The sequence below is a fragment of the Denticeps clupeoides genome, chromosome 8 (genome assembly GCF_900700375.1).
Source record: "Denticeps clupeoides chromosome 8, fDenClu1.1, whole genome shotgun sequence".
Taxonomy (NCBI): Eukaryota; Metazoa; Chordata; class Actinopteri; order Clupeiformes; family Denticipitidae; genus Denticeps; species Denticeps clupeoides.
The window spans coordinates 1,215,525-1,234,574 of NC_041714.1; the positions used below are offsets into that span (position 1 = coordinate 1,215,525).

General features: G+C 42.4%; 2 protein-coding genes across 5 annotated transcripts in view; one reads left to right on the plus strand and one right to left on the minus strand.

Moving 5' to 3' along the window:
* Positions 1 to 2,541: 2,541 nt before the first annotated feature.
* epcam (epithelial cell adhesion molecule) lies at positions 2,542 to 4,812 on the plus strand. Its single transcript, XM_028989592.1, has 9 exons — positions 2,542 to 2,751; positions 2,972 to 3,073; positions 3,161 to 3,425; positions 3,510 to 3,575; positions 3,655 to 3,718; positions 3,796 to 3,894; positions 3,980 to 4,177; positions 4,259 to 4,303; positions 4,389 to 4,812. Exons 1-9 carry the CDS (start codon positions 2,694 to 2,696, stop codon positions 4,410 to 4,412), a joined length of 921 nt encoding a protein of 306 aa, XP_028845425.1. The 5' UTR covers positions 2,542 to 2,693; the 3' UTR covers positions 4,413 to 4,812.
* Positions 4,813 to 7,565: 2,753 nt separating this feature from the next.
* plekhh2 (pleckstrin homology domain containing, family H (with MyTH4 domain) member 2) overlaps positions 7,566 to 19,050 on the minus strand; it is a 28,219-nt gene continuing 16,734 nt past the window's right edge. For all 4 annotated transcript variants that reach the window (XM_028989535.1, XM_028989537.1, XM_028989534.1 and 1 more), the window contains exons 13-29: positions 18,584 to 18,670; positions 16,845 to 17,003; positions 16,691 to 16,771; positions 16,426 to 16,596; positions 16,239 to 16,347; positions 16,012 to 16,124; positions 15,287 to 15,466; positions 14,495 to 14,592; positions 14,241 to 14,418; positions 13,870 to 14,025; positions 11,207 to 11,298; positions 10,918 to 11,059; positions 10,324 to 10,463; positions 10,074 to 10,203; positions 9,226 to 9,312; positions 8,962 to 9,111; positions 7,566 to 8,798 (exon numbers count right to left, since the gene is read on the minus strand). In XM_028989535.1, the coding sequence (XP_028845368.1) occupies positions 8,613 to 8,798; positions 8,962 to 9,111; positions 9,226 to 9,312; positions 10,074 to 10,203; positions 10,324 to 10,463; positions 10,918 to 11,059; positions 11,207 to 11,298; positions 13,870 to 14,025; positions 14,241 to 14,418; positions 14,495 to 14,592; positions 15,287 to 15,466; positions 16,012 to 16,124; positions 16,239 to 16,347; positions 16,426 to 16,596; positions 16,691 to 16,771; positions 16,845 to 17,003; positions 18,584 to 18,670 (2,259 nt within the window). In that variant the 3' untranslated portion in view covers positions 7,566 to 8,612. The remainder of the gene's footprint in view (positions 8,799 to 8,961; positions 9,112 to 9,225; positions 9,313 to 10,073; positions 10,204 to 10,323; positions 10,464 to 10,917; positions 11,060 to 11,206; positions 11,299 to 13,869; positions 14,026 to 14,240; positions 14,419 to 14,494; positions 14,593 to 15,286; positions 15,467 to 16,011; positions 16,125 to 16,238; positions 16,348 to 16,425; positions 16,597 to 16,690; positions 16,772 to 16,844; positions 17,004 to 18,583; positions 18,671 to 19,050) is intronic.

The following is a 19,050-nucleotide window of genomic DNA, read 5'->3' on the forward strand; positions in this document are numbered from 1 at the left end:
TTCACACCCTTCCCTAAAAAAGGAACTCCACCAACCGTCATGGATTCCAAATTTGCAAAGCATTGCAGTTGCTCGATGATTGGATGAAAATGTTGCACAAACTGTATTTTTGCAAGACTCTGAAGAACCAGTGGGTTAATTAAATTGTTTTTTGGAAAAAATGCTGACACGACTTCCAGTTCGCGCCAAACATTGTGGTTGGTGAATGGTATTGATGATGTCATTTCTGCAAATTACCCCATTCCCGCTCGACCCGCCTCTCTCCTCCTTGTTAGCATTTAAAGCCACAGACACCGAAACAGCGTGTCCTGGGGAAATCTCATTGTCAGATTGGCTCAAAATAACTGTAATACTGCACCAAGGGTGAATTCCGGGAATGGACCTTTAATGCCAATTGTATAATAATAATGTCTTGAAATGCACATGAGTTGATTTATGGGAATAACAAGATCCTTAAAAAACATTACAAGATGTAACTAAGTCTATTCTGGTTTTCTTTCTCTGTTCTGTAAAAGGCCGTGTGGTTTCTGTGACTTCCTTGCTTTGAAATAAAGCTACAAAAACATAATTCATGTGAAAACTTTCATCTAGACTGTAGACATGCCATCCTGCTTGCCGTGGTATGTGATCTAACAATCGATAATACCTTGTTGTAAGCAGGTTTGCACTCAGTTTAGCTTTTTATTTTTGACAAATGACTTATGAACAGTGTTTGATAGTTTATTCTTTTAAAATAATTTTAGTAGTCTAATACCTGCCTTTAATAGATGCCTTTTAGCAAATATTCTTCCTAGAATGTGCTGCAGAGACTGTTTTTTTGGGCTGGACCAGAAAACTTGATTCCAGATCCGGTCTTCGGTTATTATACCTACATTTACTTTAGCTTTACAGTAACAATTCCATGACATTTTAAAAGGAACAGAACAACAGAAAGGTTTGCCAATCAAAATAAATAGTTTTATATTGTACCTATAAAGAGGTCCAATGCCTTTATTACTTTATCACAACATCTAAATATGCTCATAAAATTTTACTGAAAGATTAGTGCCGTTTTATTTGCACTGTAGCAGTGCACATCCTGAAAGAAGGTATATTGTAATCAGGGTATATGGTCGACAGTGAGGTGTTTACATCAAAAACCATAAAAGACACTCATATTTCATTCTATCATGTATAGAATGAAATATGAGTGTCTTTTATGGTGTGATTGATGTGATTAACAGTGTTACTCTAAACCACTGGAATAATAAATGGTAAAATACTCATCACTAAACAGCAGGTGTCACCACTGCAATTCTTTGAGGACACGGGTTCAACACACCTGCCAATAATTTCTAATTACCACCCGGGAAAGATCTGAGCTGGGTTGATGCGGTCTACGGTCTCAATTAAAAATATGAGCAGCCAAAAACTACAATCTGAAAGCACCAGGATTTCAAACACTCCCTCCCTCATTCACCAACCAGTGCATCATCACAGGATGGTAGTAGCCTAGTGGGTAACACACTTGCCTATGAACCAGAAGACTACAGAGTCACAGGTTCACTTAATACCATTGTGTCCCTGAGCAAGACACTTAACCCTAAGTTGCTCCAGGGGGACTGTCCCCTGAAACTACTGATTGTAAGTCGCTCTGGATAAGAGCGTCTGATAAATGCTGTAAATGTAAAATGTAAATATCATGTAGGCACTCAGAAGCTAGCTTTGTCAGACTGGACAGATAATGGACTGTGTAGTGCATGGATGTGTGTGTGTTGACAGCTCAGTCTCCTACGTCACCTTTGGGACAGGGGTGTAAATGACATTCCACCACCTTCACAGGAGGATCAGAACAAAGAAAATGTCTTGTTGCGACTGTACGTGGTCTACAGCGGGGTGGCCACCCCTGGTCCTGGAGGGTTTAGCTCTTTCCACGTTCCACTCACCTCATTCAACCCAAGAACTGGGTGATGACGAGTACAGAGGTTGAATCGGGTCTGCTAAATTAAGGTAAACACAGAAATGTGCAGGTCAAGCGCCCTCCGGCGATCAAACTTTCACATCTCATTTTCACCTAAAATGTAAGGTATGCCTCTCTTGTATTCTAGACTGTAAGATTGACCCACGAACTTTTAAAAACCTGTCCTGCATCGCAAAGTGTCGCACTGACGTGATTAGTTTCAATGCACCACGACAGTAGCACCAGAGATCGGGTGGCCCTCCTCACAGTTTCTGTCCCGACTTGTTCCGCGGGTTTCTGCATTCCATACAGTCCAAACCCAACAATCAATCGCCGAATCGCCGACGAAAAGCGTGAGTTCAAGGTGCGATCGGGCCACAAGTTCTCCATCGATCACTTCCATAATAATAAATAAGATTACAAACGAACATTCGAACATCTTCTAAGCTCGACTCCTCTCGGTTGTCCAAATAAGGTAAAGAGCGGAAGCCAGGTGAGCGTCACCCCGGCGCTGCTCGGCTCCCATTGGCCAGCGTCACCAGGTCGAAACCGCGCAGGTGCTCATAAGCGCGCCCCCGCGCCGCTGCGCGCCACTGCTGTCGGGGACACCTGCGAGACAACGTTTCCGAACGGGACCCGACGCCTGCAGGCTGTTTCAGTGGGACCGCGTTCTGCCTTTCTGCGTTGTGCGGATCTAAGGGTTTTTTTTTTTTTTTATTGTCCTACTTTTTGCCAAATCCAGATTCCAGGCGCGATGAAGCTTCTTGTGTCCTTTGTCCTCGCCACCTTCGCTGTTGGCGCTCTTTCACAATGTAAGTTTTGAACTCCGCCAGTTTGTCGTGCGCCGCTGTTGTAATTTGATGGTATTGGTCGTTTTAAGTTTTTTGGAAGTAGGGTCTTTGTGCGGCACAGGTGCGACGCCCTGTTTCCCGGAAGAGTTTTCCACGCGATGACGTCACGTTTTTTGGGGTGGGAGGGGTAATGCTCGCTCCTCCCACATGTCCCCTGATTGAAAACTTGTGGTTTTTATAGGTACCTGTCCCACCCTGAAGTGGGGTATGTGTGACGCTTCTCCCTGTGTGTGTACTCATCCTGTCGATCAGGGCGTGAAGCTCCCGCTCGACTGTAATAAACGTGAGTTCACTTTGTTAATACGAAGTTCGTGGAATTGGTTTTTATCAGTGCTTCTGTAACTATTTCTTTGGCCGCCTCAAACTCCAGTGATTCCGAAATGCTTCCTGATGAAGATTGAGAGCTACAGAGCGAGGAACCAGCTGAGCACGCGTACTGGCATCGGCGGCAAGCCTGTGGAAACCGCTATTGTGGACAATGATGGGATCTACGATCCAGACTGTGAGGTGGACGGGAAGTTCAAGGCGAGGCAGTGCAACAACACCGATGTGTGCTGGTGTGTGAACAGTGCGGGCGTCCGCAGAACCGACAAGGGAGACCAGAACCTGAAGTGCGACGAGCTGGTGGAGACCTAGTAAGTTGTCCTTGCTTTTGCGTCAAGTCGGCTAATTTCTCCCACACTGCAAGTTTCATTGACCAAATGGCTCATTTTCATCAGCTGGGTGCGTCTGGAATTGACTCACAAACCTTTTGGTGGAGTTCTGAATCAGGCTAACCTGCAGAGGTAAGGAGTTATCAGGAGATCTGTTGCTGGACCAGCAGTTTAAAGCCATCTTTCTAAACTGCATCTTTTGTCCACGCAGTGCCATGGTCGACGTGATGCAGAAGCGTTACAACTTCACAGCAGATTCTGCCCCTGAAGTGCAGGTTTGTAAATCCTAGTTGGTCTATACGCTTGTTTCATAGGTTTTGTGTAATTTGCATGTTTTCTTCTGCACGTGCAGTATGATCAGGACGCTCGCAAGATTGTTGTGGATGTTAAGAAACCTGTGGGTGACCGCCGCAAGGATCTTCCACGTATGGCCTACTATATGGAGAAAGATGTAAGTCTGTTATTGTGCAGCGAATTTCTTGGAATAGCCCTGGTGGGGCTTTTATTAGAACTTTTATTTTAATTTCCCTCCCCAGATCAAGGCCTTGCCCCTGTTCCTTAAGACGGACCCATTCCAGGCTACTGTTGCTGGCCAGCCTTTACAAATGGAGAACATAATCATCTACTATGTGGATGAGAAGGGCCCTACTTTCACCATGAAGCAGCTGACCAAGGGCGTGATTGCGGTCATTGTGGTGGTCATTCTTCTCGTCGTCGCCGGCCTCATTGGACTGGTGAGTTCGCGTCCAAGGAACGCGTTTGATTGCAAAAAAAAACTACGAGTATTTAACTGCGATCTTTCCTCCCCTATTCAGTATTTCTTGAGAAGACGTGAGCGTGCCCAGTACAGTAAAGCTCAGGTAAGATTTTATTATTTATTATTATTTTTTTATATAAATCTACTGTGAAGCTGTGCTTTCAAACTAATGTTTGTTCTGTCACCAGGCAAGGGAAATGGAAAACATGTAATGCTGGGACTTCACACTTTAAACTTGAGGGAGACATCACGATATTGCTTTTGTTACACTTTGAGTTTTAGATTTTATTTTTTTTGTATAAATGTCATAACTGTTACTTCAAGCAGGAAAGCCTTCTGATTTTTATTGAATATGTATGTTCCTGAGGTCTTGGTCTGTCTGGAATTGCCATTCAGTCAGATTATGTTCATTGTATGTTCATTCTGTTCTTAAACTCCTGGAAACCTGGACAAAGTTCACTCCATCTCCTCCTGCCCCAATGCTCTGGGTTCTTCAGTTAATAGCAACATTTTTTATTTGACCAGTTGAACATGTACTTCCTGTTTTTAAATTCTTGTGGGGATTTAATGTTTGTACAGTGTCTTTTTGTAATAAAATTATAATAACTCAAACTGACTCATTTTTATTAAGTAGTCTTTTTCTCCTTCTCCCCCTCCCCACCAGAGACTAATCGGTATGACTAGTTTTCATACTGATTTTTCCAGACTCTCTGCTCCAAGCCAGCGGTTATGCCTGAGCTGAGTTCTCTGTAGGTCATGTTAATGATTGGAGGCCAGTGTACTGCTCAGCTTGCAGTGCAGCTTTGGTTTTGTATAATGTGCAGTTAGGTACATTACTACATTTTCGTTTTGTGTTTATCAGGTTGAAGTTGCTTTATTTATTTTTTTAAATATAAGCCCTGAGTCTTACTGTTCAGCCACAGGACTTGTTAGTTCTTTGGGCAATAAAACGATTATATCGGTGCAATTTGTCTCCTGTGCCAGTTGTGATAAACTGAAGCAGTACAATAAAAGAGGAAAAAAAAAAATCTTGTGTTTATATAGTTTGTAATTTTACTTTTTTTCTTGCCACAATATCAGACTTACTTTGGATTGTGATGGTGAACACTGATTTTCGTTTCATCTATTACACATATTGAGACTTTAAGCCATGTGACGTTTTTACTTTTTCCAATTTGAAAATGACTAAAACCAGACTTAATCCGAACAGCCAAGCTGTTCATTTTGTTCACAAACTGGAATTCAGCAGGATCTTTGACTGACAATTCCCATCCATGCCACTGAAAACAAGCACATGTGGGAAACATTTCAGCAAAAAAACAAGCTTTTGCTATCATGGCAAGGACTGTGGGCCGAATGAGAGAAGCGGTTTGAAGTCCGGTCGGACCTGTTCCTCAGGCTCCTGACTCCAGCACACAGGTGACAAGGGAGCAGGGTGTGGCTCCTATACACAGGAAGAGCCACACAAAATGGCTTCTGTGTTTCCATGTTAACAGTGTTCCTGTCCTGGCCACCCCCTCTACGCAAGACCCTTTTTTTTCGTCATGTAGTATTCATTTATGGAATTAATTGTGTAGTAAAGTATTTTGGCACAGCACCGTGATTTATCAAATTTCTTTAGTTTTGTTTTTAACAATGTGGCCGCCATTCTGCATTCTGCTCCTCCTCTGCTAGTTCAGACAGGTTTTGGGAGGCTGCATAGCCCTTCCCCCACAGCCGACCTACCTGGGAGAGGTAGTCTGTTCCTCCCGGTGTCCATGGTGACCGCTAGAGATTCACACACGCCTCAGCCAATGGGATGTATGGGAAAGGAGGGGGCGGCACGTCTGTTGCAAATTGTTAATACCGATACTCAGTAGAAGCACGTTTTTATCCGCCTGTTTCCCGGGTAGAGCTGCAGAAACTCTGGACTGATCATTGAAGACTCATGGCCTGGAGGATCAAATGATACGATCTTATATAATCAACGTCAAGAGCCACCTCGCAAAACTCGGGGACCTGTAAAGACACACCCACGACACAGGCTGAATGTGCGGTATTTACAGTAAACAAGTAGAACTGGTGACACCTGATTACAGCAACCGCCACCCTACATGTTTAATGCTGCCACAGGACATATAAAGACGCTCCAAATGATATTTTTATTTATGATTTCATAATGATAAATGTGCAAATGACTGTCTTTTAGTAGGCACACAACACAACCTGATCCACCCGACCACACAAACACAAGTAGAAACCGGGTGCCAGCTCCATTATTCCAGCAGCACAAAGCAGCTCTGTCAACTCCTGTAATTTAATCTCTCAACCCATTTCAGATTATTTGGAAAAAAGGGGTTCCCAAGTTAACACAAATATCACATTTAAATAAATAAAAGTTTGCATTATTATTTGCATGCACCAAAATGTATTTTCCATGTCAACAAATGGAAATGTAAAATGGAAGATTCCAGGTCCATGCCTTTTTATGTGTTGTGAAGACCCCCACTTTATCTCTAAACTGTGAGCTCCCCCGAACAAACAAGACCAATCACCAGGTGGCCTTGTGGATGGGTGTGGATGACCGTTCTATTTCAAAGGACAATCTGATTGGTATGTGGCCACCTTTTTGTGAGCTACATGGTGTTTAGACCCTCCCTCAACTGTTAGGGGTTCTCTTCTCTCCGAGCTTCTGGGTTCTTCTCTTCCTCCCCCTGCTTCTTCAAGGTACTAGGTCCCTCTCTGGAGCTTGGCTTCCTGTTCTCTCTTTCTCCTTTTCTTTTTTTTTTTTTTTACGTACAATATTTCCATGTAACTGCAATAGTAATCTACCTGTGTTAATAAATGAGAAACTTCTATTGTGCCCGGCCTCTGTATGTGTGGGTAACATCAGATGTGTTTAAATACATTACTGATAATTAATGGAGTCTGATTAGCAAGGTCAACGCGATTTCTGTTGCTCACCTTTCATCGCAGAGTTGGATATTTGAAGTGAAAGTAAAGTGATTGTCATTGTGAAACACTGCAACGAAATGTGCCCTCTGCTTTTAACCTTCACCCTTGGTGAGCAGTGGGCAGCCATGATAGGCACCCAGGGAACAGTGTGTGGGGACGGTACTTTGCTCAGTGACACCTCAGTGGCACCTTGGCACACCGGGATTCGAACCGGCAACTTTCTGATTACAGGGCCGCTTCCTTACACGCTAGGCCACCACTGCCCCGCCTCAATGCCTTTTACAGAAATAACAAAAATCCAGTAGTTTCAGCAGTGTTAGTCACCAAGGTTTCGTGCATGTATGAAGAAAACATATTCAACCTTTGTGACTCAACTTGTGAGTCAGCATTCCACTATGTATGTCTGGCACAAGACACGCACACATGCACAATGAGCTTCTTATGTTTTTATTCATACATTAATTTACTTAGAACAGTCGGCAAATATGCAAATACACTATGATAGATCCTCTTCTCTTTTATAGTTTAGCATCAAGTAAATACCATTGATGACAAATAGATACAGAAGAGTCCCCCCTCCCAAAAAATGTGAGCAATTTGCATTATGTAATGCAAAAAAATGCTGTTGGTTGCCAAAGATGATCGTACTCTTGTAAACAGGATTCCCAGGGCTGTCCTTTTTAACAACACACTATAGCATACAGAATCACAGACTTTAAAACACTTGTTCTCAATCATCCAGAGGGCATTTTCAATGCCACATGCCTGGGACTGTGTTGAAACCATTTGTTTCTAGTACTCACGTAACCTGCTTTCCTTTACCACAGGACACAGAGCTTTACACAAGCTTAAGGTATCCAAAGCATCCCTTCTCTTTCTTCTTGCAAAACCCCTCCCCTATCCTGTTCAGGCCACACCCTGCAATACTCACAGCACATATACTCACAGCCTCAGTATCACTGTGCTGTGTTCCCAACTGGTTTTCTTTCATCTGTTTCAAGTTATGTTCTTTGTGTTAATATGGATTCAATGAAATACATTTGAATTATCAGGACTACGTGATGGAGGGACGGTTAGTGCTGTGGCATCACACCTCCAAGGTTGTGAGATTGAATCCAGCTGAATTTGCATTCTCTCCCTGTGTTTCAGCGGTTTTCTGGGTTTAAAAGGCATGTGAGTTTATGGCCTTAAATTGGCCATAGTTTGTGTTTGTGAGTGAATGGTGCTGGAGTGGCTCCCGTGGGTGAGTCCCCGCACTGCGGCTCTTCAAAAAGATATGAAAAGAACAAACAAATCTACTACTGACATCTTGCCTCATCAGATAATGTGGGCACAGTTCCGTTTCCTTTTTCTGTTGACTTCGAACCCTGTGCAATTAACACTTGCTGTACCTTATTATCATCGTACCATTTCTACAGACGTGGACTGACTTCCTGTACATTAACCTGTTAGTCAGTTCACCCTGCACCAGGAAGCTCTCACAGCAGGGTGGGGGCTTTACTGGGTCGGCAGGCGGCCGGGGGGGATTTGCTTCGGAGGTCCCTTTTATTTAAGTCCACAGTCTGGACCAGTAAAAGTGCAGGGGCAGAGAGATGGTGTGCTGCAGATTTCTGCTGGTAGGCACTGTTGATATAGTTTGCCAATAGCAGCGTCAACTCACGCATCTGCAAATACAAAAAAAAAAAAAGAAAACGTAATATTACTCATTCTGAACAAATCTTGCATTCATTAGTTTGTTAGTTGAATCTATCATCGGAAAAAAGAACACAGAAAAGAAAAGTCTGGACAAGGATTTCTGACTGGCTAAATTTCTATATTTGTCCTCACCTTAAAAGGGGCCAAAGCAAAAAAAAGCTTCTCTGTTGCACTGGCTTTGGCCGTGACACCTTCCTCGCTCTGGCCCACCACAAGCATGAAGTCGTGATGAAAGGCCCCGAAAGACACAATGCTCCTGAGAGAGTGAGACACCAGCAATTTCTGTCCAGGAAAGAGAGCAGACAGCACACACATTCCCACCGGAACACCGTGTCACTGCAGGCCTGGAGGCGCCAACGTTCAAATGCAAAACACGAGCAATGGAACTGTACTCACAATGGAGCTAAACTCTAGCACGCTGACGCCATCCTCGTGCACAGCCAGCCACACATGTGCATTCTGCTGGGATGGGGAAGTGATGGCCTGAATAGATCACACAAGCCGCATGGAGTGAGTCGTGAAAAGGGAAGTCAGAAAACTTCACCATTACTTCTCTTATTGAACATGGACACTCCTTTATTTCACATTTCAGGCTAAACAGAAGTTTGTTTCAACTTGATGTGATCAGATGGCCGGACATTCTCCTTCAGGATTTTTTGGTAGACGGCAGAATTCATGTTTCCATTTATCACAGCATTTGATCATTTATCTATGTGTGACTAACATGGAATAAAGTAAGAAATCAAAGAGAGGACAAAGTATTTTTCACACCACTCTTCCAGTACACTAAAATGCTGTTCCACTCATACTTTTACATTTACATTTATGGCATTTATCAGACACCCTTATCCAGAGCGACTTACAATCAGTAGTTACAGGGACAGTCCCCCTGGAGTAACTTAGGGTTAAGTGTCTTGCTCAGGGACACAATGGTAGTAAGTAGGATTTGAACCTTCTGGTTCATAGGCGAGTGAGTTACCCACTAAGCTACTACCACCCTGTAATGCCTATGGTGCATTTGTAAAAACAATAAAACAGGACATTTCACTTAAATTAAAAGATAAATAGATATATAATTTTTATTTTGTTCATGAAATGTCACTTGCAGCCATCTGGTTCACTTCCCATGATATACAAAAGTACATTTTTATATATTAATATATAATATTACACTGTTTGGAATTTACTCTCTCTAGGTTCCTCAGTTACTCACTAGAAACTGTTGTCTATAAATGTATTCATACCTCGGCTTCGAATAGTGTGGCTCCAAAAAAGGACCACTTGCGTGCCACGGTCAGATAGATTCGCACACATTCAGACGAACTTCGTCCTCGGAGAGATGCCCATCGAGTCGAGAGACACTGCCTCAGTTTCCTGAAAAGAAATAAATCAATCACACCTAGATACACAAGCTTACACTATAAAGGACAAAAGTTACAGGTTACTTCTAATCCACTTATATACTGTATATTGTAGATATACTTAAGGACCTGCCTCAGCTGTTCTTCTGAGAGAACGCGTCTGTAATGTTTGGGGTAGAAATGATCCAGGACCTGCCTAAGAGTCTGGTCGGATTTAATTTGGGCAGGGCCGGTGGGAGAAGAGCATGAACGCTCAAAGTCTCCAAACTCCACCTGTAAGAGAAATAATCCAGTGGAAAGGACACGTGCGTATACTCACTCGCTTCAAAGACTTTTTGATTCACATTTGGGTGCCATGGGTACCAATATATATATGAATACACACATAAACATTATCTCTAAATGGTCATGTGTGATTACATTGCATGACATAACTATTTGTCTAAAAATTGCATAACTATGAATGTATTTGTTTTTAATGGAATCAGATGTTGGCTCTGTACTGTTTTGCACTGTTCTGCACTATTTTGCTGTATTGTCATCAATTGTCCTGCATTCCATGCATCTGATATTGTACCACACCATACCTTCCCCCATCACGTACCACTAAAAAGTATTATGTATTGTTCACTGTGACAAAATAGTTCACAAAGTGTTTATGACTAAAGTAATGACTTTTATTACTACTTTTTTATTGTTACACCTCCTGAGCTAAAAGGCAGCTAACCTGAGCCAGGAGTGCTGACATCTCTAGGGCCAGCTCTTTGTTGACAGGGAAACGCCCTGCAGAGATCTCCTCATTGGTTTGATATGCTAATAGCAAGCGCTCACGCTCCGTCTCTCCCCTCGCCTGCTGGGAAAAGTAGAGCCTGAGAGTAAGAGACAAAGAAAAAGAACGGGGTATGGTTAGATGGCACAACTCAGAACGTGACCTTGGTGCCCTGTCTGCTCCTGTGAAATATGCTAATTGTATTCCCATGCCATATGATTCATGCAGGTGAATATTCTGAAGATACCTGTTTTTGTAGGTGAGCCGCACACTCTTGGTGCTCTCTGATTTGCCTGTGTGTTTAGAGGCTTGTTCCCATTTGGCAATGATGTCACAGATCTGCAAATGAGGCAGGATGCAGTGCAGCTGGTCAGGAGTTCATTTGTACTTGCAAACATTGGAAACATTGCTGGGTATAATACTCAACCATGCATTCATTACAACCCGCCTTGATTACTATAATACCCTTGATGCAGGAGTAAGTCCACCCTATCTCATTCAGAATGCTGCTGTGTGCATTTTAATTTCTACAAGACAGGTATGAACACATCACACCAGTTTTATCTTCCCTCCATGGCTCCCAGTGCATATTAGAAGCAATTTTAAAATCCTGCGTTTAACCTATAAACTTTTAAAATGGTCTTGCTCCACCCTACCTCTCTTAGCTGCTTCAGCCATTTGTACCATCGCGACCACTAAGGTCTGCAGGCCAGTTGACTTTGGTCATCCCGGAAACAAGCTTAAAGGTCCCCATCATGAAAATAGTTGTAAAGAGTGCGATTCTGCTTCGCCAGTGGGTTCATTTTCTATTTTTTACTGGAAAAATGCCAACATGACTTCCTGTCTGCGCTAAACATGGTTGGTGAAAGGGGTTGAATGACATCATTTTCCACAAATGCTCCCTCAACTTCTATAGGTCACTCTCCTCCTTGTCCCTCATTGTGGGACTGGATCAAATTGGCTGTAATTCTACACCACAGATGAATTTCTGAAATAAACTTCATATACAGTATTAGGGGACCACTAAGGCCGACATAAAAACAACAAATAAAAAAAATCATAATAGGGGACCTTTAAATATTAGAGGGGATCACCCTTTTTAAGAGCTGGAATGAGCTGCCAGTAAATATTAGGCAGGCTTCTTCCCTTTTTATTTTTAAATCTCTTTTGAAAACCCACCTATTTTCACTGACTTTTACTGAATGTTGAACAATCAAGGTTGGTTTGAACAGAATTTTTAAACATGTACTTAAAATTCTTTTGAGACTGCTAAAAATGTTCTCCAAGCCATCTTCTCCAAAGGCAGGTCTACAGGTCTTTGAAGGGCAGACTGAATGTCAGTCACAAATATAATAAAAATGAAAAGAACCCTGTGTGTGTGAAACATGCCCAAATGATAATGTCCAAATTATATTATTGCATAGGATATTATTGCAATTGCATTCCTTCTTTATGCTATATTTTACACATAAAATTAAAATGATCTATTTTATATTTAGAATGCCTTATAAACATGATTGTAAAGAGACCACCTATATAAAAACTAATTTCAGTGTCAAAGCAATGTGGGGGTCCCAGACTGTGCAGGAGGCAGCAAAAATTAAATGATACCAGTTTGTTTGAGATTTTAGTCAGATTCAAGGTCAAGTAGAAATTCATTCAATTCCAAAACAAGAACAAATCTTTCAAAAAGAAAAAGACTGGACTGGACTCTGGCCTGACTGTAACCATGCTCTGACATGACTCTGTTTGCATTTTCCACCCGCATGCATGTTCTTTTTTTGTTTTTCCTAAATGATCCAGTTTCATCTACAGCAACATTATTTACACACTCAATCATTGCTAAGGGCATCTCCCATGTCTCTAAAATGTCTGTATATTTCTGTATATCTAGATGACGCGATTGATGTCGCCATATATGGCATTGTGATGTCGCCATATAAGGCATATATATGGCATTTCTCCACCAAACATTTTGGTTTTGTAGCTGGTCTGCTATCAAAAAGCCTTTGAAGAAGCTATTTTTAAACCCATCACCCTTGGTGAGCAATGTGTGGGGACAGTGCTTTGCTCAGTGGCACCTCAGTGGCACATTGGCAGCTCTGGATTCGAACCGTCCACCTTCTGTTTTTTCATTGCCCTGCCCATTTTACAATGAAATGCAGGTTCAGTAGGTTCAACTTTGTGGTATAAGAACAGAGTGTTTATGAATGTTATGTGCATGTGTATGAGTGAATGGCATTTGTGTTAGTTAGGCCTTTGAACAGGTTTCTGAATTTCTGGAACGTTTGTGCCGTTTGTTGTACTAGTCTGCATTTCATGTAAAACAGAAACAAGTTGCTTGACCACAGGGCAGCCTGGGCTGCTGTGTCAAATCACATTTCTGCAATCCTCATCAGCCCAATGCCAAATTCACTCATACACGTGCAACATGGGAGTTCCATCTCTAATTACAGCAAACACTTAACGCAGTATCAATATTAGGGCTGTCATATGGAGATTTATACAGATCATGATACTGTTGTTGCACATAAACATGATCCAGAGCACAGATGTGAAACACAGCACACTGCTTTTCGCCCATCACCCTTAGTGAGCAGTGAGCAGTCATGAAAGATGCCCGGGGAGCAGTGTGTAGGGATGGTGCTTTGCTCAGTGGCACAGGATTCGAACCGGCAACCTTCAGATTACTGCTGTTTCCTTACCCGCTAGGCCACCACTGCCCCTACAATATGCAAACAATGCAATTGCCAACAAAACCGTGATCAATAATGTGTACTTCCTGCATTTCATGTGATGAACAAGCTGTCTTTATCTACCACATAAGTGATGTGACAATTTATCTTTGGTTGAAATGATTCAAACTGGACAGAACCTGTTCACTGTTGAAGAAAAGGGGTTTAGAGTGACCTTCAGGCTTCCTTGCAGACAGTGCTCAAGCTCCTGGCCTGTGGGGTCGTCTGTGTACAGGCTGAAACCTGATTGGCCACTCTTCCTCATGCCCGTGTCCTGGTTCAGGCGGCACTGAAACTCCTCTACTGTAGTTGAGGCATCGAAACTCACCACCTGCCACATGCACAGATTTTATCAATCAGCTGTGAATGCACGAGATGGTAGCAGTCTAGTGGGTCAGATACTCACTTATGAACCAGAAGACCACACAGGGTCAAACCCCATTTACCACCATTGTGTCCCTGAGAAAGACACTGAACCCGGAGTGGCTCCAGGGAGACTGTCCCTGTCACTAGTAATTGTAAGGCATGTCTGCTATGCTTATGCACCTGGTAGGTGTTGTTAAGAAAGTGTACAGGTACACTGAACGGCAGCGAGTGGTGATAGGGGTTCCTCAGCAGGATGGACAGAACTTCGAGGCGTGAGGGCGGGGCCTGGCGCTCACCCCTATGCTGTGTGCGCTCCAACGAGCGTTGGCAGTAGATGGCATATTTCCCTACCTCTGTCCTGAGAGAGAACGAGAGATGGATTTTTATCTGCAGTGTGAAAGGGAAGGAGTGAGTGAGTTTGAATATGTATTCACCTGGAGTCGCCATGCTCTTTTAAGTGTGTCTGTAAGAGCCAGAGGACCGGGTGCTGAGGAAGGAAGAGGCCGACACATAAGGCCAAAAACTGCCAGCCCTGTAAAACACACACACATTCACATGTAAGTCCCTATGAGTGCCATGTACATGCAGAGATTTTGGCCAAATTGTTGTCAAGTCCAGTTTGTCATCAGTGGTCAGTTTTGGATCACAGAAGGACTGCTGGCTGGATGTTGTTTGGCAGTTGTCCACACTCTACAAATTCACAGTCACACCAGCATCCCAGAGCCAGTTCAGGGTCACTACTGTGATGCTGCTGAATGGTCCCACGCCTCAGTAGTGATCCTTTATTGAAAACTAAAATTACCTGGAATTTCAGTTCTAAATGAAGTCTTTGTACACATTTTTACAAAATAATTTCCATGATTATTTCTCCAAGTTTGTGCAGGCCCTACCTCAAGTAAAATGAGCCTCCATCATGTTATGGTAATTAACATGACTTTTAAAAAGTGACTGCGGAGGTGCAGGAATATGGAAGCAACGTAAAGCCATCAAAGATACTGCGTTGTAGTTGTAAACGTAGAAAAGGTCTTACAGGAACTATGTACTTTGTTATACATATTTCAATGACTTTTTCAGGTTTTTGATGACCATAATAACACTGTAAATACCCCCCCCAGGGTACTTGCTAACACCGTCATGACTTAATAATTATTAATGATGTGTTGTTCAGTTTAGTTTATCTTTAACACAGTGTAACCTGTGATCCCCCTGCTGGCAGATCCATGTACCTGCAGCGGCCCAGGCTGCCCTGGTGGCTGCCTCTTCCTGGTCTGTTTGATTAGCTGGCAGTAGAACTCGTTTTGCAGCTCAGGGTGTGTCAGGCACACCTGCAGTGCACTCTGGGCCAGGGACACATGGTAGTCGATGGCAGGGGCATCTATGGCAACATTGATGAAGAGCTGACACGTCTGGAATGAAGAAAAAAAGTGAGGAAGTGTAAATACGCATTACAGCAACCAACATACTTAACAAACCAACATACTTATGCTACTTACATTAATCGTATACTCTTATTAAAGTATGTCTGTGAAGATTCTCAGTCATCCAGGTAAATTTGTCTGAAAGTTGAGTCATGGCAACTCAATTGCTACATTAACTTCTTTAATGTAGCAATGTTTCATTCTGCATCCACAGAACTTTGTCAATCTGAACAGATTGACAAAGTTCTGTGGATGCAGAATGAAACGTCTCTACATTAAAGAAAGAAAGTTCAGTTGCCATGACTCAACTTTCAGACAGCATTATTAAAGTAATTTATATTGATGTGCGTGAGTCATTTTGTTCAATTTATTTGTGTATTAACTTAAGGATATTAGCTCAGGACTTTGTGTATTAGGCTGGTAGCTAAAATTAACAAACTCGTTCTTCTCCAAAAATATCCACACATAAACTTCTTGCATTAGAGTTGCGTGGTGGAAAATATATAATATGAACAGGTGTTTATGGTTGTGACCTTGAAGAGTTTGATGGCCTCTGTCTGCAGAGCGGAAGAGGGGAGGGTGGTGAGAGGGGAACTGAGCACCTCTTTACTGAAACACAGAACAGGATGCCTCCAGATCTGAGAACCTGACACACACAGACACACACACAGACACATCTGTGCTCAATTCACTTTCCATTCTCAGAAGGGCAAAGTAAGTATTTGTGAGCACCCATTACAATGCTAGCAGATGCTCCTACCAGGATCTCCATCCACATGGTGTAGCTTCCCCACAAGTTGTTCAAACTTGGTGCCCACCTGACCCACTGAGGTCCCTGCTGCCATGCAGAGGTGGTACACCCACGCTGCCTAATGATGGGATATACACATGTAAAAAGAACTACATTTGGGCAAAATATTACAAGCATGTCTCTAACCAGCTCTCACCTTCTCATGCAGAGACTCTACAAGCAGGTAGGTGGCACCTTGGTTGGGCGGCTGAACAGAAATGGTGGACGAGGTAGAAGACTGTCCACACATATGGGAATGGTCAGACTCTGGTATTCTCTCCACCTCCTCTACACGAGCCTCCCACATCCGTATCTGTCCCAGAGGGAACTGAGAGGTCCATGCACACACAGGTCACGTGTCAGTAAAACATTCAGAGGCTGCACTGTGGTACAGGTTGAAGAAAGGTGAGGAAATTACCCACTTTGTCCTCGTGACTGCGGAAGTAGTACAGAGTTTTCCCGATGAGGGTGCACCATACGTTCTTGGAATAGCCATGTCTGACCTAACAAAAATCTTTCTGTTTATTATCATCTAAATTCAGTTCATCCTCACAAACAGGCATCATTTTGCTCTACCTTAACAAGGTGGCCCTTCATGGTGGGTCTCACATCGGGTTGGGTGTAGAGGGGGCTGGCGGCCTTAACTCTGAGCACGCTCTGCAGAACACGCAGCCATTCCTCCAGCAGATTGGGAGAGTCTGCCTTCAGACTGTACACCCGCTTACCAGTGGACACCTACAGCGTTATAATGTAATATAGAAAGTGAAAGTGAAGTAATTGTCACTTGTGATACACAGCAGCACAGCACGGTTCACACAGTGAAATTTGTCCTCTGCATTTAACCCATCACCCTTAGTGAGCAGTGTGTGGGGACGGTACTTTGCTCAGTGGCACCTCAGTGGAACCTTGGCGGATCGGGATTTGAACAGGCAACCTTCTGATTACGGGGCCGCTTCCTTAACTGCTAGGCCACCACTGCCCCAAAAAAACAGTGTTGACACAAGAAAATGTGGATTTTCAAACATTCGCCACGTTTTTCTGACTTTATTAGGCTTGTATTAATACCAAATAATAGTGCTATAGCTAAGAAGAGCAATCTAAAGGTCTCTCTACAAACCACATTCAAGTATGACAGAAGTCCTAATGTGGTTTTGGAGGCATTTGATCTGTCTTTTATCAATACATTAGATTTTCTGCAATGCACTCCTTTATCCTTCTGGGAACATACCAGAGCAAAGCACTTACTAAGTGTTGCGCCATTCACGCACAAGGAGAATGCCAAAATGTACCTATTTTACTTAGATTGTATTTTTATTTTTATATTAATAGCATAATGAATGCAACAGAATTCATAGACTTTAATGATAATGTGAAAAGGGCAGATTATTAGTAAATAGAAAAAATAATTAGTAGATATAACAAAATAAACTATAAAATAATTCATTGTAAAAATAATATTTATAAATCAAATTTATAATAGCAATTCGACAAGGTAATCTGAGAAATTAGTGATAGTGAAGTGATTGTCATTGTGAAACACTGCAGTGCAGCACAGCACACGGTGCACACATGAAATGTAACAATCACCCTTAGTGAGCAGTGGGCACCATGACAGGCGCCCGGGGAGCAGTGTGTGGGGACAGTCCTTTGCTCAGTGGCACCTCAGTGGCACCTTGGTGGCTTGGGAATCGAACCCACAACAATCTGGAGTAATTTGCTTTATTTGTTATTTTATAATCTAGTTTTGAGAAACATCTTTTTTTAAGGATTCACATTATTGAAATAGTAAGTAGGTGAAGCTGTGTAATGCTACCAGGTGGTCACTTGATTTGATCAATTGAATCAGCTCACTTTAATGCAAAATGTCATATTTATATCATTACTCCTATAATGAAACCCTGTGTCCACTTACAGTATACTGTCATCTTCAATTCAAATTCAAATTTTATTTGTCACGTACACAGTCATACACGATATGCAGTGAAATGCTTTTGCGACTGCTATAGACCTCAATATTGCAAAAATTGTGAGTATTCAAGTGGAACCAATATGCAAATATTGCAAACATAACCTAATATTACAATTGTATGTTTTTAGGCATAAAATATTTGTAATAGGTAGGTTGAATATGTGCAAATGAAAATTTGTGCAAAATTCTGGGGGGGGGGGTTGAGTCCAGAAGTGATTGGACTCCAGAAGTGATTGGACTATTTACATCTACAGACGTGTTTGGAATAGTTTGGAAAATAATTACATGCATTTGAAGGTCAATATTTAGTAACAAATACAGACACAACAAACAATAAAAGCAGTACCTGAAGCATTTGTTTACCGTCACCGCGGGTGATGGTGCTAGATGCACTCAGCTCAATTTGACCCTGGGGTTTGCAGATGACATCACTCTACGGGTCATGAAAGAAGAGAGTTACAAATACTCACGCTCATTTCACAGCACATTTATATAAATAAGATTAGAAGCGTATACACCAACAATCCCTCCTTTACATCCTAAACAGCCCTGATCAATCAAGCTATGCCAGGTCCTTTATGTCCTGGCCACTTTATCACCATTAACGTTTTCACCAAACAGAGTTGCAGTAGCTTTACTATTGTTACATGGGCCAGTATCCACTTCAAACATTCAGGATTATTAGGCTTGTCTGTTAATAACACTGTTACCAGGTCATCAGTTTCCTTCCTTGGACAATGTTTTGGTAGGTCTTGACAACTTTAATGTCTTCCAAAGACGCTCCAGTTCTTACACTTGCAGTTGTTCTTTTTT